This window comes from Hordeum vulgare, chromosome 4H, assembly GCF_904849725.1.
Source record: "Hordeum vulgare subsp. vulgare chromosome 4H, MorexV3_pseudomolecules_assembly, whole genome shotgun sequence".
NCBI classification, from domain to species: domain Eukaryota; kingdom Viridiplantae; phylum Streptophyta; class Magnoliopsida; order Poales; family Poaceae; genus Hordeum; species Hordeum vulgare.
The window spans coordinates 507,276,183-507,302,745 of record NC_058521.1 but is presented as its reverse complement, the minus strand read 5'-3'; the positions used below and the strand labels follow the sequence as shown (position 1 = coordinate 507,302,745).

Genomic DNA, 26,563 nt, shown 5'->3' with positions numbered 1-26,563 from the left:
CTCGTCCTCCAAAACGCCCCACTCGCTTGAAGGTGCCTTCAATATTAAGAGCTTGTCTATAGAGCTCTCTGAAGCGCTTCAGTGATTACCCCAGGTGCCACGATAGCAGCACCAGCCGCAAGCTGCAAAAGGCCAGCAATGTCAGTGAACGAGATGGTAATCATGGATCCCTAAGTGACGCTACATACATTTTTAAATATATTGCCAGATCGAGTAGAAATTAGTACAATAGATACCTGCTGATTAGCCCGTATCTTGAGGTCAAGACGGCCACCCGATGTGGATGCGTGCACGGAGACAACATCCAGATAGAGGCTCTTGATAGCGTCAAATACTTGTGTCATCAGCAGCTCCTTCCACGGGCACTTTACCTCCAACAGCACCACCTTGTCCAGCACCGTCACGTTCACGACATTGCTCGGGCTCTCCAACCCTGGCGACTTCCTCTTGGATCCGGCTGAGACTATCTTCTTCCTAGCGCCGACGACATGGCTTCGGCTCCGTCCTGTGAGTTCTTTTGGGTCAGACGGTGACCGGCTAGATTCTGGCTGATCTACCCTTTGCTTCAGTTCTCTGAGATAGCCTATCGTTTCTGTGAGGATGGATGCTTTGTCCTCCTGTAATCCAGGAGAATAAAAGCTGTGAAAAACAACGTGTGCTAAAGATAAATGGACTTTACATATTACAGTACTACCTTGTGAATGGAAGGGACTAGTGACTTGAGAACCAGGAACATCTCGTTGAGCTTCTCCCGGCGTCTTCTCTCTGCCATGACATGGGTCTTGTTCTTACTTTCTGGAGCTCTCACCATGGTTCCACCGCCATAATTGCTCGCCCATGCACCACCAGTCACAACTTTATTCAGCAACTTCTGTGACTCCCCAACGACCTGGCCAACCACGTGTTTCGACTCGCATGATCCCTTCCACGCTGTGAAGCAGGATGGACGAGAGCCTTCGGACCTACTTGAAGTGACGACGACATCGGTGGTGCTCGGCATATTCATAGCCGGCGCCACTTCCGGGGAAGACATAAACTCACAGGGCTCGTCAATGATCCATCTTTCTTCGACAGGGTGCACGTCCAGTCCCCCAAGAAGGCTGTGGAACTCGTCCATCTGCGTTGTGAGGCGTTCGAGATTGACGTTGGACGGGCACTGGACCTCCCTTTGCTCAGAGATCATCCCGTCAACTGTGTCGCTGTGGTCGAAGTCCTCGAACAAGATGATGTCGGTGGCCTCCCTGGTTTCTTTTGCTTGTGTGCTGGAGCTCCGATCCTTCGACTCCAAGGATGCCGGCAAGTGCAGCTCCCAGAAAGACGTGCTGATCCGCTTCACCATGCTGGAGTCCTCCAAAACCTTGGAAATACAGGGACCACTATTTGTCAATTGTCAATAGCATTTCTTTTACGTGGATTGACGACGAACAGAAAAAGTTGGCCAAGTTTTAACATGGTAGCTACTCGCAAAGGGATTTTTACCGCTATGGCCGCATTTGGAATAGTTGTAATTAAATACAAGAATGTTTATTTCATACTTATATCTTACCGGCTATTCAACAAAATCCGTTCGGAATCGAAACGGCGAGCTGAGGTCAGTAATTTTTACAGATGTATTTAGAAGAAACACAACAATTCAATCAGGCCCTAACGGTAGTACGTACTGGTAAGGAATCTACCATCCACGCGCGTCTAGATGCGTGCGACCACTACCCATACATTATCGTGTTCCCGCTATACAAAAAACATATACGTCACCAAATACCCTTGAGTTACTGAGAACAAAAATACAACACAAAATAGAGTTAGGGTTGCGATAACTTTCACACGTGTAAGCGTTAAGGGATGTTGCCCATACGTTCCGTGTGATGTGAAAAAAACAACCCAACTGCGTGCATGTGGGCAAAACAAATAAGGACATGGCTACCGAGCGCAGCAGCGTCCACTCACGGTAGCAGGCACACCTCAGGACAACTAATCACGTGTATTTATTAGCGTTTTAAAAAAATTCAAAAAGTCATAACTTTTCATCGGGCGTCAGTATAACGATCCGTTTTCATGGCCGTGTTTTTTAGGACGAGCTGTTCAAAACTAGATCCCGTATGAATATGTTTTGACGAACTTTTTTTAAGCAACTTTGTGTGATAGATGATGCAACTTTAGTGCTATAGGCAAGCAACTCCTTTTCCCCTTTAGTATGACTATCGATCAGCCAAGAATTCTTCTAAGTTGGTTACCACGACTAACAATTGACTAGATTCACCTCTAAAAGCTTTACATAACTAAACAATGATGATCAGTTACCTACAAATACTATGAAATTGCTTAATTTTGATGCTCAGTTGCCTATAAAATATTATGAAATTGCTCAATTTTAATGCTCAGTTGCTTATTACTGATGGTCAATTGTCTACGATTAATGTTCAATTGCCTGTCATTAATGCTCAGTAGCCTGCTATTTGTGAATAGTTGCCATAATTGCATTTGAGTATCAAAAAAAGGTAACCAACGTTTAGTGTGTGTTTTCGCAACTCCAGTGTATTCAACAAGCAATTCATGTGTATACACATGATGCAATACTTCTAGCATTAAAGTACTTTTGTTTAGCACTAAAGTTGCCTCATCTAGTATTGAAGTTGCTTTTGAAAAAAATTCTTTAAAAAGTATTCATATGAGATCTCGTTTTGAAGAGTTCGTCACGAGGAACCTAACGATGAAAACATATGATAATTTTGACACACAGTTTGATAGTTATAGCTTTTTAAATTTTTTTCATACATGAATTAATGGACATCCAACACATGCGGAGCCCAACATTCACATCAGACGCATAATTTAACCATTTTAGTTTAGAAGTAGCTGACCACATTTGCCATGTGGTTGTTAAAGGGTGAAGTTATTTAACGTTCTAGTCATGATAGAAGTACTTCTGTTTTACCATGAATTTTCTTTTCTTTAGCACTAAAGTTGCCTAAATATCACCCCACAGTTGCTCAATTTTTTTTTGAAACCTATTCATATGGGATCTAGTTTTGAAGAGCTCGTTATAAGAAACACAGCCGTGAAAACGGATCGTCATTCTGACGCTCGGTTCAAAAGTTATAGTATTAAAAAACCGGAATAAAGTGAAATGACTTGCTGCACTCTTTCGCGTGAGGGGGCGCTCGTTCCACCCAAATAGTGCAGCTTCACTTTTTAGTATTTAGGAACAAATAATGCTCACACGTCCGGTCTCCTGTCCTCGCGACCCGCACATCCGGCCTGCCATCTCGCGGTCCTGCGTGCCCCCGCGTGACAATTTCACTCAATTACCATGTAAAACTGAGAAGATATGGCAACTGACAGATATGCGGACATGAAAGTTTCAGTGAGTTGCCACGTAACACTGAAAAGACATGGCAACTGACACGCTTGCGGACGCGGCAGTTCCACTGAGTTACCATGTAAAACTGGAAAGACATGACAACTGACAGGCGTGCGGCCGGGCACGATCATTCCACTCAGTTGCCATGTAACACTGGAAAGACATGGCAACTGACAGACATGCGGACACGAGAATTTGACTCAGTTGTCATGTAACACTGGGAAGACATGACAACTGACAGGCATGCGGGCACGACAGTTCCACTTAGTTGCAATGTAACACTAGGAAGACGTGACAACTGACAGACATGCATGCGGGTCTGTGAGCGCGACGCCGGTTCCACCACACGTGTGGTTGGCAGCCGCGAGCTCTGCGTGCACGAAACAGGCGTGTGGGCGAACTGATAAACGCTTACACACTAACCCCTTCCTACATGGCATAAAAAATCTATCAATAATTGCCAAAATTAATACAACGATAAACGGACGTAGATCCATACGTATGAACGGTTTGCATATGTTCACATATGTGTGTTATCTTTTCTCTAGAGTTATACAGGGGACTTGACACACTCGTCATCGAATAGTCTGAGATACAGCTAGTGGATCCCCGGCCATGTAATTATCTGGTTTTCTCTAGAGCTATATAGGGGACTTGACACACTCGTCATCGAATAGTCTGAGATAGAGCTAGTGGATCCCCGGCCATGTAATTATCTGGTCCCCCTTATCTCTCTCCCATGAGATCTCAATCCCAACCCCTATCCACATAACGGCAGTCACCTTCCTATGTGGGCGTACATCTACAGAGTGATGGATAGAGAGAGAGTGTAGGGAATGTACAGACGGGACGATGCGTCAGTGACCATGTAGTGCAGTGATCCGTCTGGTGCTCTCTGGCGACTGGCGATCTGCGTTGATGCCTCGACGAGCGCGACGGTGACTGGACCTTGCGCGCGTGGCCGGTGGTGTGATGGCGGCCAGCATGTCTCCGCCGCCCCTTTCCCCCTGCCGGCGACGGCCTCCCCGGTAGCTGGGGGGCCATCTCTCAGCTTCTCTCGCGCGGCGCGGTCCTAGGCACACTGGGTTGAGGAGAGTGACGACGAGGCCTTGTTGGATCGTTCGTAAGGCGAGGGCCGGGTGGAGCTTCCCGTCTCCATGGCTCCGCAGCTCCTCGGGGATTTCCTCGCTGCGGCGCGCCCCGCCCGTCGGCGGTCCGGGAAGGCGCTGCGCCGGCGGCCTCTTCTCCCGTCGGGCCGTCCCAGCTCTGCTTCTGCCTGGCCTGGCACGCCGCCCGGGTTATCCCCCGCGGTGGCTGCCCGGCCTCATGCTGGCATCGCCCGGCCAGGCGCTGGCCCACTACTGCCCCTGGCGGCGGCGGCGACGACGCTAGTGCCGGCGATGGGTGCCCCACTGACGGCGCCCCCTTCCCCGTGCCCTAGCCGGGTGGGCTGTCCGTTGGAAGCGCGGGCCGCTGGCCTCCCTCTTGGGCCGCTGCAGGCTGTCTCTAGGCCTTTTTCGGCTGCCGAGGCGGTGGGCGCTGCCCTACGAGTCTCGCGGGTCCTGGCCCGAGTCAACAGGCAATGGGCCTTGGCCCAAAAGGACTCAAGGGCGGGGGTGGAGCATGGCCCGGGGCCTGGTCGGCCTTTCCAGGGCAGGAGAGGGGGGTCTAGGGTTTCCCTGCCCCATTCCCCCTGTGCGTCGCCTCCCTCCCTCCCGTTCCCCTCGCGCAACCCCCGGTTCTCGCCCCCGCGCCCGCATCGTCCCGTTCCCGTCCCCGTCGCTCGAGGCTATGGCCTGCTGCGCGCCCCGTCAGCCTAGGCGGCCACAGTTCGGCCAGCAGGACCACGGCCTGCGGTTTCCTGCCCTTCGGCCTCCCCGCCCCGGCCGGCCGGTGCCCTTCCATCCGTTCCTGCAGCCGCCTCGTCCTGTGGTTCCAGACCGGCGCCTGTGACCGCCGACCCTCCTCCGGCTCGCTCATACAAGGCGGTTCTCATGGCTCGCCTCGCTGGTGACGGTCAGCCACGGCCTAAGAGGGCTTCCCCGGCTGACCAGCGACCCCGGCCCACTCCATCCGCCCGTGGTCCTGCCCTGGCCGAGGGTGCCGACGCCGGCCCGTTCCGCACCGAGCGGGGTGGCTCCGACCGGACGGGGAGGTCGCTCGAGTACTACGCTGGCTCCTCCTTGCGCCGCCCTCCACCTCCTCGGGATCCTGAGCGAGACCCTCGCTTGCCCCTGCCGGGCTCACCGGGGGATGTCTGCCGCAGGGAAGCTGCGCGCTGAGCCCTCCTCACATAGACCGGGAGGCTGCTCTGCGCGCGGAACTGGTGGCACGTCTGCCGCCGGCTCCCCGGTCCCGCGACGTGCCTGCCCCTCGCGACCCGTCGGCTCGACCCCCTGCCCCCGGTCCTCGGCGCCGACCTGGCGGCGAGACCGCCAGGACCACCACCAGGAGGATAAGCGGGGCGGCCCCCCAATGCGGCGCGGTGAGGATGACCGCCGCTCTGACTGGAGTTCCTCCCGGGCGGAGGGTGCGGACTGGCGCCGGGATGACGGGCCATCTAGGCGCGCGTCCCCGATGCTCCCGCCTGCTGCTCCCCCGGCCGCCCCGTCCCTGGCGAAGAAGAAGAAGTCAAAGAAGAAGAAGACGGCTGGTGCTCCTCCGGCGGGTGATGGTTGCCCGGCCCCGATGGGGGCGCCTGAGCTCGAGGCCCCGGACCCCCCGACTCGGGGTAGTCGCTAGCGCTCTTGTGAGGACACGATGTGCATCAACTGTTGGTGCGCATGACATTACCGCTCGGAGTGTGAGGCCCCTCCTCGGTGCCCCACGACCCTGGCCTACCTTGGGTACAGTACTGAGAGGGGGATCTTGTACTTCGTTGATGCCGAGATTGAGGAGGAGGTAGCTCGGTCGCAGCTGGCGACTGTCACCGTGGCACCCAAGCAGGCCACTCCATCTGGGTTGGTGATCTCTGCTGATCTCATCCGGGCGGAGCTGGCGGCCTACATTGGTGACTTTCGGGACTCCGAGTTCGCCTGGGAGGTGACGGAGACGCCCCCCCCTCATCTTCTCGGTCCCCTTCCCCTCGGCCGAGCTCCTCCGGGTCTGTTCTCACGATGTCATCCGCTGTCCCATCAACAAGTTCATGATTTTTCGTCAAGGCGGCGGCAGCGGAACCTGACCCCGTGCCGCCTCTGGAGAAGGTGTGGGTCCTTGTTTATGGCCTCCCGAGGGGAGGCAGTGCGGCTCCGCGGGGTGGCAAACTCACTCACATTCTGAAAGCCATCTCCAAGCCGGTGGGTAAGCTGATCACCGCTGACCTGGCTTCCTTCGAGGATGATGGCCCCGCACGCATTGAGATCCTCTGCCCGGCTCCTGCTGAGATCGATGGTGTGTCCTTGGTCTTCTACTTTGGCTCGAAAGGTAAGCGCCTCACCTTTGAGCTTGAGTCCCCAGCTCCGGTGGATCCTCTAGGTTTGGACCCGGATGATCCGGAGCATGGCGACGGGGGGCTCGACGACGAGGGGGGCTCCTCGGAGGAGGGCTCGTCTTCTGAGGGGGATGATACTGCTGGAGGGGCTCAGCCTGAGTCGCGTGGTGCTGGGCGGATCCCCGCCGCTTTGGCTGCTGGCCCTTCAGAGCGCACTGGCGATAAGCCAGGGGCGGCGCTGGTGCCGGTGTCTGAGGTAGACACTGGGCTGCCTCCCCCTGCTTCTGACGGGCCGGTGGCCGTCGCCGAGGAGGAGGTGCGTGTGGGCATGGAGGTGTGCCCCGCCTCCTCCCCACGATCGCTCGGGGTGGTCTGCTACTCTCGCTCACCGGGGTCCCCTCCTTCCCCGGTCCTGGGGTCCCTGGACCTGGCCCCCCCGGTGGCCGACCCCGGCTGGATCTCCGAGTCCCCCCCCCCCGCGCCCCACTCTAGGCCTCGGGGGGACACCTCCCCCGTGGTGGCTGCGCAATAGAGTGCGCGGATCAGCCAGTCCCGGATTCTTCAGGATGGCCGCGTCCCGACGATCCCCGAGCTGGTTGCCCGTCGGGCGACGGCCCGTGACTTGTTCCCGGGTACGTCCACCCCACTCCCTGCTTCTCCTTCAGTTTCTCGTTTTTCTGTGCTTTCTCGCGAGTTGGTGCCCCATTTGGCTGTTGTGGCTTTGGATAGTGGTATTGTGTTCCGAGGGGAGAAAGGTCCCCCTCTAGAGTAGATCTCTGCCTTGTGCCCCAAGGAGAGGTTTGAGGGGGCGTTGGCTGAAGCTCGTGCTCTCGCTGCACGAGCGGAACCCTCCACCTCGGTGCATCCTGTACCTGGTCATAGAGAGACCAGGGATGGTGGTGCACCTCCGGTAGTGGGTGGGATCGTGGCGCCCAGGGATGGGCTCCCCCCTGTACGGGACCCCAGGGGCCGCCCTCCCACCCGTCTCAACCCCACTGAGACCCGATGTGAGGTCCGTGGGCGGCTCCTAGATCTGCTTCCCCCAGCCGGGCGACCCCCGGATCCCCCTCTGTTCGGGGACGCCGGGGACGCCCGCCTAAGGATCTCCCCCGTCCCGCAATTGACGGGTGGGCTAGTTCGGCCCCGTTTGCAGGGCCTAGGAATCCGGACGAGGTTATTAAATGAAGCTCCTATGTTGGAACATTAGGGGCTTTGGCCTCACTAGCCGGAGGTAGCAGCTCATTTTGATTATTTGCGCCAGGAAGAGATTGACATTGTGGGTCTTCAAGAAACGATTCGTCGGGATTTAACATGCTCGAACTCCAGCGGTTGTCTCGTCACCATTTTGCATGGCAGTGGCTCCCTGCGACGGGCCACTCTGGGGGCATCCTTCTCGGTGTTAGGGAGGATGCGTTCACGATGGAGGATATGGACCGCGGGGAGTTTTTTGTTAGCATGGCCGTCACTGACAGACGAGTTCACCTCAGCTGGGAGGTGATTATCGTCTATGGTCCGGCGGACCATAGCCGATCGGCAGATTTCCTCGCCGAGTTGAGAAATAAGGTGGAGCGGTGCACCACCCTGGTGGTGGTGGCTGGTGATTTTAACCTCATTAGGTGGGCTTCTGGTAAAAGCTCACTAAATGTGGACCGGCCCCGTGTGCGTCTATTTAATGATTGCATTGCGGATCTGGCGCTTCGTGAGATAGGCCGCATTGGGGCGAGGTTCACGTGGTCTAATAAACAGGTCGACCCATCCGAAGTGTCTTGGATCGGGTCTTTGTGCCAGCCCAATGGGAAGTGATGTTCCCTCTTTGTGGGCTTAAGGCGGTCACGCGGATTGGCTCCGACCATACCCCCCTCATTTTCTCGACGGGGGATGGGTCCCCTCCTAGAGTCCGTCGCTTCCGTTTTGAGTCTTTCTGGGTTGAGCAACCTGGTTTCTGCGAACGGATTCGAGACCGCTGGCGTCTTTCGGCCTTTTCCACGCCATGTGTCTTCTGTGCGGTAGATGTGTGGCACCATTGTGCTAAGTTTGCTCGCCATTCTATGAAGGGCTGGGGTGCAAACCTCGGCGCTGACCTCCGGGCCCGTAAAGGGGCCCTGCTGGGTCAGCTTAAGGCGCTAGATGACTTGGCCGATGGGCTGGGTTTGTCCCCGGACGACTGGCTCCGGAGAAACTCCCTCGATACCTTGCTCATGGACATCTTCAAGAATGAGGAACTGTTCTGGCAATGTCGAGGGGGTCAGAACTGGCTCTGAAGGGTGATGCAAACACCGCCTACTTCCAGGCCATAGCTAATGGCCGTAGGAGGAAATGCGCTATTCCTTCCCTCTGGGATGGGGTTGTTCTCCTGGAAATCCCAGAGGACACCTCATCCCATATTTACTCCTTCTATAAGGAGTTGTTCTCAGCTGAGCTGCGTGGCGGCGCCTCCCTGTGTGAGGACTTCTGGCCGCCTGCTGACCAGGTGTCCGACGCGGAGAATGCGGAGCTTACTCTCTCGTTCTCCCCGGAGGAGGTGGGACAGGCGATCGCCTTTGTGAAGGTGTGCTCGGCCCCGGGGCCGGATGGCCTCCCGGTTATCTTCTTCCAGCATTCTGGGAGACCATGCACCCGGTTATAATGCCCATGTTCCAGGAATTCTATATCGGCACCCTGGACATGGGCAGGATTAACTTTGGCGTCATTGCCCTCATCCCCAAAGTAGTTGGGGCTTCGGACATCCGGCAATTCCGCCCCATCACGGTGATTAACGTGTTGGCGTGAATCTTTGCTAAGGTTTGTGCTACTCGTCTGTCCCCTGTGGCTGAACGGATTGCTCACCCCCTCCAGTACGCATTCCTGAAGGGCAAGCGGATTCATGATGGGATCCTTGCTCTTCCCGAGATTCTCCATGAGGTTGCGTCCAAGGGGCTCAAGGGGGTCTTCCTTAAACTGGACTTCCACAAAGCGTATGACCGCCTCGATTGGTCCTTTTTGAGGTTGGTTATGGAACGACGGTGCTTTGGCGATAGGTGGTGTTCCTGGATCATGCAGCTCGTCAGATCTGGTAATACGGCGATCAATATAAACGGTCACGTGGGCCCCTTCTTCCAGGCCTCTAGAGGGGTAAAGCAAGGGGACCCTATTTCCCCCTTGCTTTTCAACCTCGCCGTTGACGCCCTTGTTGGCATCTTGGATAAGGCCAAGCTGGCCGGCCATATCCAGGGAGTGGTTGGTCACCTCATTTCGGGAGGTGGTGTATCCCATCTGCAATATTTGGATGACACCATGATCATGGTCGCTGGCTCTGACTCGGACATTTCTAACCTTAAGTTCGTACTGCTCTGCTTCGAGGAAATGTCTGGACTTAAGATTAACTTTGATAAGAGCGAGGTTGTGGTCCTCGGCTACTCCGACGAGGAGCAACGCAGGATTGCGGACCAACTGAACTGTAAGGTGGCTGTCTTCCCCATCTCTTATTTGGGGATGCCCCTGGCTAAGTCCAGGATCTTGGTGAGTGGTTTCGATCCGCTGGTAGGAAGAGTAGCGTCCCGTGTGGAGCCCTGGTGCGACAGGTTCGTTTCTAAAGGGAGCAAGACCGTCCTCATTTCCGCTAACGTTGCGAGCCTCCCCATGTATATGATGGGGATGTATATCTTGCCAGAGGGCGTGCATAGCTCCTTCGACAAGGAGCTAGCGAGGTTCTTCTGGCACGCAGGGGAGGTAGGTCCAAATACCACATGGTAAAGTGGGCCGATATCTGCTTGCCGAAGGACCGTGGGGGCTTGAGCATTACTGCATCCCGTCGCATGAACGTTGCTTTGATGCTGCGATGGGTGTGGCAGATTCTGCAGGGAGATGGGGGTCTGTGGCTACAATTGATCGAGGCCAAATACCTTCAGGGTAGACCCCTATTGGCCTGCTCTCTCGCGTCTGGGTCGCAGTTCTGGAAATCTATTCAAGCATCAAGGATGAGATTAGGCTGGGCCTTCGGTTCTCGGTGCGTAATGGGGCTGGGACCCAGTTTTGGTTAGACCCATGGCTGGATGGTGAACCGCTACGCGTGCGATTCCCGAGGCTTTTTGCTATTTGCGGTGGCCCTGCCGCACTTGTCTCCACGACTGCTCGGGAGGATGGACTGCATGTTGCGTTCCGCCGCCCCCTCGGTCCAGCCGAGGTCCACGAGTGGGAAGTCTTGCAGGTAATGGTTCCTTTCCCAGCTTCGTCGGATAGAGATTCTGTGTCTTGGGGCCTTTCTCCTTCGAGAGAATTCTCCGTTAGCTCGGCGTATTTGGCTCTGTGTACGGTGCCGGTCCTTCCGTGGTTATCCCCACTTTGGAAGGCTCCGCTGCCCCTGAAGATTAAGATCTTCGTCTGGCAGCTTCTCCGTGACCGCGTGCCTTCAGGGACCGAGGTACCGAAATGTCACGGTCCGGGTAACGGTATCTGCCCCGTGTGCCACGTCCCGGAGACCGGAACCCACATTCTTTTCTCCTGCGTTGCGGCTCAAGCCCTTTGGGGCTTTGTGCGTGAGGCTCTGGGACTAGAGTGGGAGGCCCATGACCTTGCAAAATTTCTGCAAGTAAGGGCCACCCAGGCTGGTCGTAAGCGCCGTCTGTTTTGGCTGATTTTCGCAGCGCTGACATGGACTCTTTGGATGACTCGCAATAAGATGGTGATTGAGCGGGTGTTTCAGCGGCTTGCATCTGACTCGTTCTTCAAATTCCTTGCTTTCTTGCAGCATTGGCATCCGCTCGTTAGGCCCCGAGACCGCGATCGACTTCAGGGCTACCTGGACGCGTTGCTGATGTCCGCCCGGCGGCTCTCCCTTCGCCCCCTTGATGCTTAGCTTGCCCTATGTTGGCATTTGCCATTTTCTGTTTTCTTTCTCCTTTCCTTGGGCGTGATTGTGCTCTTGCCCCAGCCGTTTTTTGGTCTACTATTGTGTTGGGTGTGGTTGTTGAATGCTGGTTCGTATGCTTTATATATAAAGTGGGGCGAAAGCATGTTTCGAGAGAGAGAGAGTGTAGGTAGGAAGAGAGATGGTGTGTTAAGAGGATCCTATAGTGTTTTAATCCCTCCAGTCCTTTTTACTCCACATATTAAATTTGTGTCAAATCAAACTTTATAAAGTTTGACCAAATATATATTAAGAAATATCAATATCTACAATAGCAAATATAAATTTCATACAACTATATTTCGTAATGAATCTAACAATATTAATTTGAACAGTGAATGTTGATACATGTTTCTATAAATTTGGTCAAAATAGAAATGCTTTACTTCAAACAAATTTAATATACGGACTAAAAAGGACCGAAGGAAATACGTATGAGACTCAAAGACGGTACTCATAAAAATGCTTATATATAGATAGGGTCACTTTAGTGGTAGGTGGGATCTAGAACCCATCACTACTAGTATGAGGAAGACAAAGATTTCCGTTCGAAATCTTGATACACCATGAGAGAGTGTTATGTTTATACATGAAGTGTGTTAAGTTTTTCACACAACAATCTCAATCTTTTTAGTCAACACACCCACTATGAGTCATATTAATAACTCATGGCAAGTTTCATCCTTTTAGAGCTCATTTGCATGTTATTTTGAATCAAAGGGTATTGTGCACCTCTTCATTGTTAGGAAATCACTTAGTGCAACATAAAAAAAATTAAGCGAGATCTTCCCCAACTTTTTCTTTAACCAGCTCTTATTCATTGGGGATTCTAAACTAGTTATGGAATAACTTATTTAGAAGCCTTAATAAAATTATAACATGACTTATTTTTAGGTTGGAGAGGTGCACCTTACTTTTTAAACCCGCCAAAAGAATTGGCCCATAATGCTTTCGAAATAGCAAATCAACCCTGAATAGTACCACGTTTGATCATGAGACTTTTAACTTTGTATATTAAACATATAAGAAATATAAAGGGGAAATGATTTAACAAAATTGAGTTCTTTGTTGAATTCCAAAGTTTCGGTCTGAAACGCTGATGCTTCATGAGAGAGTGTTCATTTTGTACAATAGGTGTATTAATTTTTTACCGTAACGCTCTTAAATTTTACTACAACCTATATGAGTCATAATGAATCCTTGCCAAGTTTCATACTTTTTTCGCTCATTTGCTCCTTATTTTGAATAGAAGGGCATTTAGGTGTTTTTAATAGATAGAAAATCTTTTAATTATTCAAAAATGGCAAATCAACCCATAATAGTTGCAAATATGAGCACTGAACTTTTAAGTATTTATATTAAATATAGAAAAAGTGAGAAGGAGAAATGATGTAATAGAATTGAATTCTCTCCGGGAGTGCAACATTTCCATACGTCTACACCTATTTACTTTTCCAAACACTTTTAATCTTATTTTATATTTTTGGTACCATCTTCATCGTTTGAAAATATGATACTTCACAAGAGAGTGTTTATTTTGCACGATTTGGATACATCTAATTCAGATTGACGTTGTTTTCCGCAGAACTATCTTGATGTTATTTTTGTGCAGAAATAAAAAAATTCAGGATTGAATAAAACTTTACATACATTTTTTATGGAACAAGTAAAAAAATTTGGACTGAAGTTCTGCCGGATGAGGGGGGGGCACCAGCTGGCCACAAGCCTCGGGGTGTCCACCCATCATGGCGCTGCTTGTGAGGTTGTGGGCCCCACGAGCCCCTGTCTGACCTAATTCTAGACCTAGATATTTCGTGTTCCCGAAAAAATCAGAGAGAAATTTTCATCATGTTTTACGATACGGAGCAATCGCCACCTCATGTTCTTCATCAGGATCCTTAATCTAGAGCTAATTCGTGGCTACGGAGAGAATTTATCGTTGTTGTCACCACCAACATCTCTTCATCAATAATGGCATGATGCTCACACTACTCGGAAATGGCTTATAGGTGACCTAAAATTAGTTGTGAGCATAGTCTATCACCCGCCACTACCATTAGTAGTGGCGGACTCAAAAATACGCCCGCCACTGCTATTGGCTTACTAGTTCGGATATTTCCTAGGATAAATATTACTTGTGGCGGGCCCAAACTATCGTCTACCACTGAAAATTGACTTACGAATGGCGGACCACAATACATATCCACCACTATTATTTTTTAGGCCCGTGCCAAATCTGTGTAGAACTACCAGTGATGGGTAGCCATTGGTGCCCGCCACACCCAACTCAAATGGAAATGGCGGGCAAAAAAAGGCGTCCGCTGGTGCTATGTTTTGACAAATTTTCCGCTGACCCAAAATTACAAGTGGCAGCCCACTCATAAGTGAAACAGGTCCAAAAGCCCATCAAACCGTACCTAACCCTAGCCCAACGTACAACCCAACCCTCTCATTCTCCATGTTTCTCGTTCTCTCCTCTTCACACCTCCCGTTGAGGGAGTCCTGGATTAAGGGGTCTTCGGACGACTGATCCATCTTTTATAGGCCGACCATATGGGTCGTATCATTGAAGACCGGATTGCATGACGACTTTGTATTCAGGAAGGAAACCTCTGAAGAGTGGTGTGTCGTCCAAGTTTAATAGGCTAGATCGGCGTATCTATCCCTAGCTAGAGGTCGATTGTACGTAACCCTAGGGACCCCTGGTGTCTATATAAACAAGAGGGTCTCATCCGCATAGACAAGTTGATTCATCTAGGGTCTAGCTCATACGATCTCGAGGTAGATCAACTCTATAGTCCTGATACTTCATCAATATAATCAAGCGGGCCGTAGGGTTTTACCTCCTCAAGTGGGCCCGAACCTGGGTAAAACATTGTCCCCTTTGTCTCCTTCAACCCATTGATCCAAGGTTCACAGTTCCGGACCCCCTACCCGAGACCCACCGGTTTTGACACCGACACCCGTGAACCCTCGGCGCCAACGCCAACGCCAATGCCAACATCGCTGATTCCGGTGAGTTCTGGTGTTCCTCACTAGCGTGAAGCATCCCACCCTGCTCTCCTCGGCACGCTCCTCCCTTTACTCCAACCAGATGCGCGTCTCACGACCTCGAGAGCTCAGCAATGACAGCTCCCCATGGATACGAATTGGGTGGCGCTATCCCCTCCAACTCTGACGCGGCTCTGATGCCTCTTCTTTGTTCTCTCCGACGGCTACCTCCCCTCCTACGCGCAGATCCGCATTATTGATAGTGCTCCTGCACCCGGTGACTGTGGGACGGACGCACACGATGGCCGAATTGTGGCACGCCGGTCGCTCCCTCCGTCGGCTTCCTGCAAGGCATGACGGCGGTATATCACGTTCTTTACGTGTTGTGTGTAACTATATGTTTTGCTTGAAAGATAAATTCACGTATTGTGTAATAAACCTATTAGAATAATCTAGCCTAATTAGTGGAGCCACATACGAGTTGGTTTGGGCTAGTTTCCTACCTGGTGTAATATTCAATGCCAAATGTTTTATGAATATGATTTGTGCCAATTTGTTTAATAGGAAATCATGTTCTCACTGCAAATGTTTTGGCAAAAAGTTGATTAAATTCTTTTTCGCCAAATTTCTCGCACTTAATATGTCCATTGTTAAGCAAATGGCATGCCAAAATGTGCACATGTAAAGATTTAATGATATGCCTTTTGTGTCTCAACATTTATAGGGATTCCATGGCTCCTAGACATTCTCATGAACAGGATTTAAAGTGGGAGAGGAAGTTGTTGGCGTGGGGAGAAAGGATGACGATGTAGTGTTCGGATGGAGAGATTGTATGAGGGAGCTGAAATAGGCGGAGAATATGGCATGGGAGACGTAATCACTCGGGCCACAAAGTCAATATGTGCAAGAGTTATGGCAAAACACAACTAAAAGTTATAGAAGACACCATCTCCTCAGAGGCCAACGCTTGAGAGCATGCTCGGATGCATCCTCGGAGTAGCCCCCATTTTGCTATGGAATGTGCTCTACAACAAGTGACATCTTCGAGCTTGACTCAGAGAGCCCAATGGGGAAGTGTTGTCGGGGTACTTCCATCGAGAATGCCCCCACCACCATTAGATTCCGCACCACCAGATTTTTATCATTAATACTATTGTAGTAAGATTAAGCTCTGGTTTAAGGTTAATAGTTTTGTCATTATTGGTCTCGATCTAGGAGTCCGGTCTGGACTTGTAAGGTTTTTGAAATCAAGTCATCTGTTTGAATTCAAGTTTTCATCGACAATCATATATATACACACATCCACGTGTTTTTTTCTTTTATGCTAATGTGTGTCAACAACAACCACTTTAAAATATTACTTTTATCCTAGTGAATGGATCGATGACGGGCACTACCAACAACCCTCCATTACAGATTGCACTAACAGTGGCGGACCATCTAGCACCGCCCGCCACTGATGAGGTTATAGCAGTGGCTGAAGGTCAGTGGCGGGTCCTCTGGTAGCCTCACTCGCCATTGATGGCCTTTTTGTACCCGTTACTGCTAGGCATTCCTCCAGTAGTGTCACCATCGAGTGTGAGTAATTCCGTTGTAGGCTTGTTGAAGGATGATGGAGACAGATGAGATATCTTATGTGATGGAGTCAATTTGTTAGGGCATGATCCCTACTATCCACTTGTTTTGAGATTGATGTTGCTATTACTTTGCTATGCTTAATGCTTGTCATTAGGACCAAGTATCATGATTTCAAATGTGAACACTTATGCTTTTCATGATTATATGTATGAGATGTTAATCATATATGGAGGTTATATACACCTATTATTGTTATGTACAAATTGAATCTGTGCTAGTGTCGTGGTGTCTTCGGGAGTCGCCACTATCACGATCGCTGCTCGCCGCCTCGAATGACATCGCCAACCTAATCTTCCTCGTCGCTTGCGTCTTCCGTCGCCTCGTTGACCTTCATTGTCCTCGCCATCCACCACCATCACTAACATCCTCGTCATTACCGCCGCCCATGGTTGTCGCCACCTCCAACATTGTCGATGTTCCTGCCGACCTCTCCATCCACCGACGTCTATCTACCCCGTCCGCCCAGTAACATCACCTTGCTCTCTCTTATTGGAGATTGTAGTTGTTCTTAGTTATTGTACTTGTACATTTGCACCATTTTTGTTACTGTAGTAATTTTTTTGTTATAATATGTTGATTAGTGAAAAGTGTACCTTATTTTATTCATGATGCATATATTCACTATGAGTGCCAACGTTTTCGTGAAACGTGAATTAAGTTCCATTTCGCATACTCTCTCGCACTCAATATGTCTAATTTCTAGCAAAGATCATTCCCCATTTTTTAACGGATTTTTAACTTTTATGGATGAGCTGCTTAATTATTATTTTTCCTTTGGGTGAAAAATACTCATTCTTAATCGACACACTGAGATGGGAGTTATTTTGAGAGGAGAACACCAACTTTTGTCGTAGAGGGTCGTTAATCTCCGTCTTGATCCTCTAAGACCTTGGTAAAGCAGGAGGAGAGGGTGAAGAGCGACCATCTCTGACTATCGGAATAATAGTGAGTGATTGTACACCAAGTATACAACTACTTGCGTGATGAATCAACTTTGTCATAGGGGTAGTTCTTCTTCCTCTTCCTCCTTACCTTGGTAACGCAGGAGGAGAGGCTCGAAAACGACCATCACCAATGATTGAAGTATGAGTCAAGGAGTGTCCAAGATATGTAAAACAACTTAAGAGTGAGAAGTGTCCACCTGAAGGACAAATATCGACTATGGTCGAAAATACTTTTATCTTGTCCCATTGTACAAAAAAACTACCATCTGGTAGGAGTACTAATAATTTTTATCCTTGTAAACCAGCTTTCATGAAAAATGCTATTTTGGCAGCCGACATCACGAAGATGTTTGTAGGCGAGGAGAGCTCATGATGGAGCTGAATTTTTTCTTCTCAACTATTAGTGCACTTCCTTTATGTGATCTATATGATCGATGCATAAGAATTTAATTTATATGTTGCTATGACGAAGATGGATTTTTGCTTCTGAACTACTAGTGCATCGACTTTATGTGATCTGTTTGATTGATGCTTGTCAATGTAATTTCTATGTCGCTATGATGATTGTTATATGAATTTTCTATACATAATTGCATAACTATGAAATCAACTTGTTAACTTGTTTAATTTTTGCCTAGATGAAATGGTATGTGGTGGACTATGAAAATATCGAGGAGTCTATGTGTCATGGGAGAAATGTAATGAACAAGTGGATGTTTATAAGAAGAACTGTTCTAAAGGATATAAGACTAAAAAGAAGGAGATGATCATTACTCCAACTTCGTTCTCAAAGAAAAAATAATCTATGAAGTATAGATCGTATGGGCAAGTGGGATAGTAAAGAATGTTATTATCTTTATCCAATTCATTATCATTATGATGTTGTTGTTATCAATGAGGTCACATATGTATGTAAGATGCAACATCTAGGCTTCACTCGGAAGACTATGTGTACTTACTTATGATGTTATGTGAATTCTACTGCAATGTGTACATTTATTGTATTGCATTTGGATTATTATTATGGTGAAGTGTATTGTTGCTAATCTTCCATACATCTACTGAAATGCATATTATAAAACACACCGTTCTTGTTTAATGGTTGGTTTTGCGTTGAAAGTGGTTGATGATATAGTTGTTACGAGTGCCCCAGATGACTGCCACTGCCACAACAACTCCCAGTGGCGGGCCTCCAGCTAGGCTGGCCACTGTAGTGTCACTACGAGTGACGGACGTGTGCCCGCTACTGATGCAGTATTAGAAATGACCTTACATCAGTGGTGGGTGGCCCTATTAGCCTGGCCCGTCACTGTTGGGCCTTTTTCGCCTGCCACTGCTAGATATGCTTGTAGTAGTGCTACCGGCGGGAGTTGCTGGCCAGTGGCCTCGCAAAGTTCATGCAGGGGAAGAAGGAAGTGACATGTCCTACCATACTAACATGCGATTTCATCATACGATATATGCCTTCAGATTTGGCTTCTTTAACTTTCCTTGTCATGTAGGCGCGAGCACCACATTCAAGTTATTGCCGTCAGAAGCATCTGGTGTATCTAAAACACCGCATTATTATTTGGCGTGGTTGTAGAGGGTCAAGCACGAAATAAGTTTTCGGTGGTTTGTGGATGAAATAAGACGCAACACTCACCGCAAACTTGCGTTTGCAATGTTTTTAGTTTTCCCGTTGGGCTCCGTGTCATTCCATTGAGCTACACCCCTTCAATGCCCCTCATGGTCGCCACTGGTGTCGTAGGATTATGATGGGCTGCGCCCCCTCTCATCTTCGTAGGTGGAAGAGATCCGACCTATGCAAGCACGATGGTTCTGCAACAGGGGCGCTTGCTCTTGAGGCGCCGAAGTGGTTGTGCCTAGGTGTCGGGCTGCTAGCAGAATTGCCACAATGACATAGTGGTGTGGGCGGCAAGATCTGGTTGGGCTTGGTGTGCGTTGGTCTCCCGTGACCCAATAATGAGACAGTGGGGCTCTTCTCATGGTGTCTGGAGAGAGGTAAAGGCGTCTCCAACGCTGACCGATAAACGGACACCACAAATCTCCGTTCTTACGTCCAAACATAGTCCGAAGAGGGGGGCATGCATGTGATGGGATATTGTGATGATGTCTTGTAAAAAGGAGTGATAGAAGAGGGAGTCATGCACATAAAGAGACGGAAAAAAGAAGGACCGGTGGGATTTTTTTTTGGTTGGTTGCATGTTCAGATTCTCGCATAGTTCCTCTCAGTTTTTTCTGATTTGCGGAAAAATAAAGATCCAAACTGGTCTGAGGATGTTTAAGGGTCTCCATGAGGTTAACAAAAGTGACCATGGTTGTATACCGGAGCTTTGGGATCCGTTTTGAAGATGCTCTAAAGATACATCAGAGTATAAACGCATAGTAGTAAGAAAACGCAGTGAAAAACTAGTGTCAGTTAATGTACGAAAAAGGAACAACTCATAAATGCAAAAGGGGCAGAATGTTAGGATGTATTGGCACATAAAAGTATAAACATGTCGAAACTTAAGCAGCTACCCGAAGTATTAAAAGGTTACTATCGAACCTGTCGGTCTGCTTGTAACAAAACTTTTTTTAATTAATAATAATGATAAATCTTCTGCCTTGTTTTAATAGAAAAACACGTAGAGAGTTACTTGGAACATAAATTGCAACTCGATCATGCGCACTGACCTGGTCCAACGTTCCGAGCTCAAGAACGCCGCCCATGAAGGGGATGCAGACGATTGTCTGGAAAAATGTAAACAGTTTGAGAGCAAACATATGTATATGTGTGCGTCTATATCTATATTTATCTACAGCATGAAGTAATGTGCTGACCTGAATAGAGGCAGTCTGATTTGACCATTGGATAAGGTGGATAGACATGCATGTTTTGGAGTATTATTAGTTAAAGACCAAACGATGTTTTCTTATTTCAGGAAAGAGGATTGATAACCCGACCCGCATCATTGCTATACACACATAATAGTACTCGCTCTGTCTAAAAATAGGTGTTTTAATTTTAATAACTTTGTCTTAGGTCTAATATAAATTTAAGACATTTATTTTAGGATAGAGTAAGTATGAGATAAATAGAATATATATATATACCTTTGCTAAGAGTGCGCGCGGAAAAGTTCTTGTGCTTGCGTTCTGAGCGTTGCACAACCAAACATATTGATTGCTCGCAAAGCTTTTGCCTGGCAACCTTGCAGTAAGTACATTCACGCCGACAGAAAAAAAAAACACTTCAGCATCTTACCACAGCAGTGTACGGTAGCTAGTGTCAAGATAGTACTACTATAGCGCTCAACGACCAAATTATGGGAGGACCATTTTGGCTTTTGGGAGCATATGCTTCCTGATGAATAATACATTTAAAAAAAATTATAAGTAAAATTAAAAAATCTGTTTTTTTGTGTGTGGATGTTCACCTTAATCTAACAAGTGTGCTTGATAATTTTTATACGAGACGGAATAGCAATACTTCGGGAAAAAGCAAAATTAAATGTATAATTTGTAGGTAATATTTGACATCTCACAAAGAACACCTATTTTTTTTTAAATTAACATTTGCAAAAAACATTTTTGATGTGCAGGAGGCAAGGTTTTAAATCTATGCCGATACAACCGATATATAGGCCTACATATCATTTTGGGGGCTCGACGGATAGAAACATGACATATCATTTTTGATGTGCAGGAGGCAAGATTATCTGATATGGGCCGAAATATTGACCCATATGACCTATATCTGACCTCATATGTCCACTGATATAGACTGATATGTAGATGGCAAAATTCTCTATAAGAAAGCATTGAAAATATATGTACTGTTTGTGACTATTTCCATAACCGCAATATTTTCTTTGTCTTGTACCCGGATATAAAAATATAAATTGTATGAAACATGGCAGGCACATATATCACATACATATGAAAGCTGATGAGTACGTACCCTTGATTAAGGTGGAACTTGTAAGTCATGCTTATGGTGTAATACCACTCGCCGTCCCCGAGATCCTCCGGTGACAGTGATGCGGCGCATCGCCTTGCCCGTTGGTCGGAGTTGCCGGGCAAGAGCGATTCGTAGAGCTGTCTCAGTTGCTTGCTTCTGTGCATGACGCGCTCGTCCGGGGTAAACTCCGGAGTGGTCGAGCCGGTAATCTTTCTTGTCTTGATCTCGCCGTTGTAGAACCCATCCTTCCACGTCAGAACTCTACAAAAGGAACAGACGGCGTAAACGCCAGACACTATATATGAAAAGTACGATCTTTGTGGGTTTGCTACAAACCCAAATATAGACAGTTCCGTTTCAAAAAAACTAATCCCTCTCTACCTAAATAAATATACTAGCTCTTTCTAACTACAATTATTTAAATACAGAAAGAATATATGATACTGTACTTCTGTATCAAAATATATATATAACGTATTTGTAAGCTAAACTAGCCTAAAAGAACTGCTTATATTTTAATGCGGACCGAGTACTATATAAATCGATATATACATAGGGATGGAGAGTGATTATTGATTCATTACGAGGAGTGGCCTGGGCGCGGGCTGGCGGAAATGGACCAAAATATGCCATAAGTCCAGTTGATGCTCCTCACAGCAGCAGCGAGATGATAGCCGAATTTCTTCCCCGACGGCTGTTCCTGACTGGGAGGAGCTGATAGCGCCATAGATTACAACACTGCTGAAAAGCTATTTCCAGCATGCACAACTCACAAGGTGAGACGCTAGGTCGAGCAAACAAGCAGCAAAATAAATCAAGAAAAGGTATATAAAATTATATGCATGGCACGTACGCTGTCACGCCGGAAAGTTATATAAATTCTGATTAAACTAGAAGTCGAGATTCAGCTAAGCCAAGAACGTGGAAGTAAACTGGGTGGCTTCAAACTGAAGAAAAATTAAAGCTTACTTAAGGTATCCGTGTGCAGACCAAGAAGAGGTACGTAGCAACTGAACGTTTCCACATATATACTATACACCATCGAGAACCTGCTACACGCAAGAAGTAGTATTTCCTCTCATTTTCCAGTCCGAAAAATACAGAAAAGAAATCCACTTGAACCGCTCTCAAAACATAGAAATAACGACATGTCGCCGCTATCGTTTGTGAGAAGATCCAAATACGATCCACGTACGACGCAAAAAGCACTACAACGTTGGAAGCAGCGGCACGTAGAAACTTGCATGGATCTTTCTTTTGCGAATAAACTTGCCTTGCGCCACGTTGCATAAAACGTTGTGGAATGATCATCCCAACGTTACGTTGTGGAATGATCATCCCACAGTTCGGACATACTTAGAGCAAGTATAATAAAATAATTAAAAAACATAAAATCTTAATTCTGGACATAATTTTTTTAAAGGAGGTTCAAACCCCCGGCCACCGCATCAATCGATGCATACGGTCATTTTTATTAATTATTTAACATAGGTCTAACAAGAACATACATCAAACCATCCGAAGCCACCACTCACACCTACAAAACTCGATAATATGGAGTGCTCTCACTCCCATATCTAAAACCGGTGCCGTCACCGATACATTCACATAATGTATCAAAACCTACAGCCGGTGCAGCAGACCTAAAGCGTACGCCACATACACACATTTTAGATGCCGCCATCATCATCAGGTCGCTAACCCATCTTCAGGAGAGAGATATGTATCATCCTTGCTAGTCCATCCATCCGTCGACGCCACCACGGCTCGTCAATCCAGACGCGAAGATTCTAAAAGATTTGTCGTGCTAGAACCTGCCGACCAGGCATGACACAACGTAGCACCTGTCGGCCAGGCATGACTTGACATCTCCGCCGAAAGCTCTGTGCAAGATGACCGACGCCGCCACGGCACCAAACAGCGCCACCGCCCTACGCTCATTCGTCCAGACACGAAGATAAAATGTTGTAAGCATGCATAAAACTTTAGATAACTGATATAGTAAAGAGTCCTTATTTGTCGGACCAGAAGAGCATTTTTGGAAAACAATATCAACAGATTAGGTGTTCCCTCTTAAACTGTTGTCGAGGTATACTAAGTAGAAATTTCGGAGTATTTTGGTAGGATTTTTATCTATTTGATTTCCATCACTGCAAGCCCCTCCTACACTGCGGACGGCACTAGAGTTTGACCCTCGCCGGCGGTAGGGTTTCGTCCCTTGCCGACAGGATGAAGCCACGTGTTTGCCTCACACCATCGCCAGCTTCGCTCCCTCCCCCCAATCCCCTCTTCATCTCCCTCCCCCTCTCGCACCTACTCCTCATCGAAAAACACGAGAAGATGTTGTCCTTCCTCTCCGCGGCGGCCTCCGGCAAAAGATGAGGTTAGCAACATATTTCAGGATCCCATGAACACATTCTTCTTTCTCCAACGGGGAGCCTATGCCTTGGAAGACAGACGACAAGCCCACTAGTTCATCACCACCATCATCGAAGAACAAAACATGAGTACACGGGTATGGACACCATCCTTGTCTGGTTCTAAACTTAGGGGAGGTGCCCCGATATTTTATCACCGTCACTTTTATCATCATATTCTATATTAGTTCGAACCTTAGTTATTTTCGTCATTTAGAAGAATACAGTATTAGCATGAAGTAGTTCTCGAGTGCTGGTTTCATGATCATTCTATCTAAATAATCATGTGCATGAAGTAGTATGAGTTTTCTTGCTTACCTTCTTTTTTCAATCTTAGCGAAAATATAAAAAAATCATAATCTACTCCCATGGGGAGTAATGACTTCACATATAAGAAGTATAATTGGTGATATTTATTGGAAGTTAACAATGATGACCCACAAGCATAGGGAATCAATCATAGTCCTTTTGATAAGTAAGAGTATCGAACCCAACGAGGAGCAGAAGAAAATGATAAGCGATTTTCAGCAAGATATTTTGTGCACGTACTAAAAGTAGTAGCAACGTGTAGTTTTATAGTAAGATAATTCATAACAAGTAGCAAGTGACAGTAATAACAAGGTTGTCCAGTCCTTATTATGTAAAAAGCATGCCAAAAGTGTTTTTTATGATAAGCAAAGCTTTCGCGAGGACACATGGAAACTTCATCTAGACATGCCTATCGAGTTTTAGTTAATTGTCACTAGTAAAAAAGAGGGCTTTGGTCCAGGGCCTGCAATCCAATTAGTCCCACTTCACCAACGAACCGGGACCTATGGTTTCATTGGTCCCGGTTCGTGTGGCCAGGGCGCCAGCCGGGCATCATGGGACATTGGTCCAGGTTCTTGTCCACCCTTTGGTCCCGGTTCCAGACACGCACTGGGACCAATAGGCCAGAACTGTTCGTATCCACCTTTAGTCTCGGTTGGTGGATCAAACCGGGACCACGTGTGTGGGGACCCCGACTTACGAGTCGAGATCACCGTGCTCAGTGATCCCAGAGATCAATGCTCACCGAACACAGATACCGAATAAAAGAGTCTTACATCCATACATACTGTCTGATACAGTAAATGACCACCTCGGTCGAGTCTTACATATATAGGGCTTAAAGGCCTACACTCCAAACTGGACCAATAGCGGAATTATTGGTTGAAAGCGTGAACCCATGCCATCAGCCTTAACCTACAGGCATTCTGACTAGGAAGCGTCCTAACTCGCAAGAACGTCACCGAGTCTACTCTCCACCATATCCTGATCTTTCACACCTGGTCAATGAAATAACCAGTGGCAAGCCAATGAGTACTTTGAATGTACTCGCAAACAGCCCATGATATGAACAATTAAAGTGAAGGATAAAAATATCATGCATCTTTGGTGCAACTCATCTTAGTGGGGAATGATCATGAATATGCATCAAGTTAAAGAATCACTTTTGAAGAACAGGTTACAGATATCAATATATCTGCTGAGGGCTGAACCATCCGGGTTCACCCTATATGCCAAAGGTTACAGATATCAATGTATCTGTCGAGGGCTGAACCATCCGGGTTCACCCTATATGCCAAAGGTTATAGATATCAATGCATCTGTCGAGGGCTGAACCATCCAGGTTCACCCTATATGCCAAGTCACGGAACTTAGTCATATCATTACTGTCACAACAACACCTTTCTCAACACCACACACTCACACACTCACACACTATTGGTTTATGCGGAAACGACTGGACGTAGTTTAAGCAGGATTACCCAACTGTCCTTGACCGTGGACATGGCTATTCGAATAGTTTACACTCTGCAGAGGTAGTACGCTGGACCCACGAGATCCGGGAAACTTCCGTGTCATCCACGACTCACGGTATATCACATACCCGAGGTAAGTACCCGATCAATGCCTTTCCCCTGACAATACTAGACGAAGAGGTCCACTCGATTGGTACCCAGCCCACATGTTGTACGTCTTACGATCACCAACTCTGGACAGTACCAACCATGCGGGGACCAACGGTGTGACTGGAACTCCTAAAAATGGCATAGTCGTCCTACCTGGCATGACCCCATCACGAGATTGACCACATATCACTCCCGCCACTAGTAATGTGGCTCTTTGCTAGCACCGACCAGAGTAATTAACATAGCCCCGTCCCATAAGGGGTAACGTGGTCGTACTGGTAAGGTTGGGACGGTCGACACATCATAAATCTAATCCCATTTCCGAAACCATACTCACACAAATACCGGGTGCATCACTTCACCAAAAGTGACCACCTAACTCATCATCACCCTCGGGTATTAGTGGCACCTGACAGGGTTTTCATAAACTCTTGCTTTTGTGTCAACAACATGCTCATGAGAATACTACATCTATCTTTACTTGTCAACATAGTATTAGCATGACCCTCAAGGGGTAGGGTCAAGCTCAATGCATGTGCTCTGGGGGAGCCTTCGGTAAAATCATATCAAATGATTACCGACACTTATGATCATAAGCAACGGGAATACTTGCTATTTTAACATGCAAAGTAACATATGCTCAGTCATGGTCAAAGGGCTGCTTGCATTGCTCACGTCAATTCTCGGGGTCTTCGAGGTCTTCCGCTCCAACACCGAATACTCAGTCTACCCGTCAACTATCGTCGGAAACAACCACGGTAAGCCACACAGCAAGCAAAAATAAAAGTGCCACAAAAATAGAAGTTATATTTTTCTTGGACCTCTCTGGTCATAATAAAAATACCTGAATCTTTGCCAAGGGGGTTTGGATCATCAGCGGTGTCTAAAATGGAGGAAGGGAGGAATAGGTGATTATTGAAGAAGCCTACAGAAATCATTCTCTTAAAATTGAGTGGAGGCACTCAATAAACAGAGCATGAATTTAGAAATATTTAGGAAGTAGTTTCTCTGGATTTG

General features: G+C 47.9%; 1 protein-coding gene across 1 annotated transcript; it reads right to left on the bottom strand.

The window, feature by feature from the left end:
• LOC123446715 (anthocyanin regulatory R-S protein-like) lies at positions 1 to 21,938 on the bottom strand. Its single transcript, XM_045123272.1, has 8 exons — positions 21,780 to 21,938; positions 21,196 to 21,456; positions 20,349 to 20,445; positions 20,076 to 20,090; positions 19,929 to 19,985; positions 809 to 1,357; positions 237 to 617; positions 1 to 122 (listed from the first exon to the last, which is right to left on the bottom strand). Exons 1-8 carry the CDS (start codon positions 21,920 to 21,922, stop codon positions 57 to 59), a joined length of 1,569 nt encoding a protein of 522 aa, XP_044979207.1. The 5' UTR covers positions 21,923 to 21,938; the 3' UTR covers positions 1 to 56.
• Between the last annotated feature and the right edge of the window lie 4,625 nt (positions 21,939 to 26,563).

What these genes read in the sequence shown, in the direction of transcription:
- LOC123446715 (XM_045123272.1), bottom strand. Translation starts at nt 21,922, where the DNA reads ATGGCGCTATCAGCTCCTCCCAGTCAGGAACAGCCGTCGGGGAAGAAA. An exon ending in AAGTTCCACCTTAATCAAGG is followed by an intron (nt 20,446 to 21,195) that starts GTACGTACTCAT and finishes ACTTACTGCAAG; the next exon opens with GTTGCCAGGCAAAAGCTTTG. An exon ending in AGATACGGGCTAATCAGCAG is followed by an intron (nt 123 to 236) that starts GTATCTATTGTA and finishes GGCCTTTTGCAG; the next exon opens with CTTGCGGCTGGTGCTGCTAT.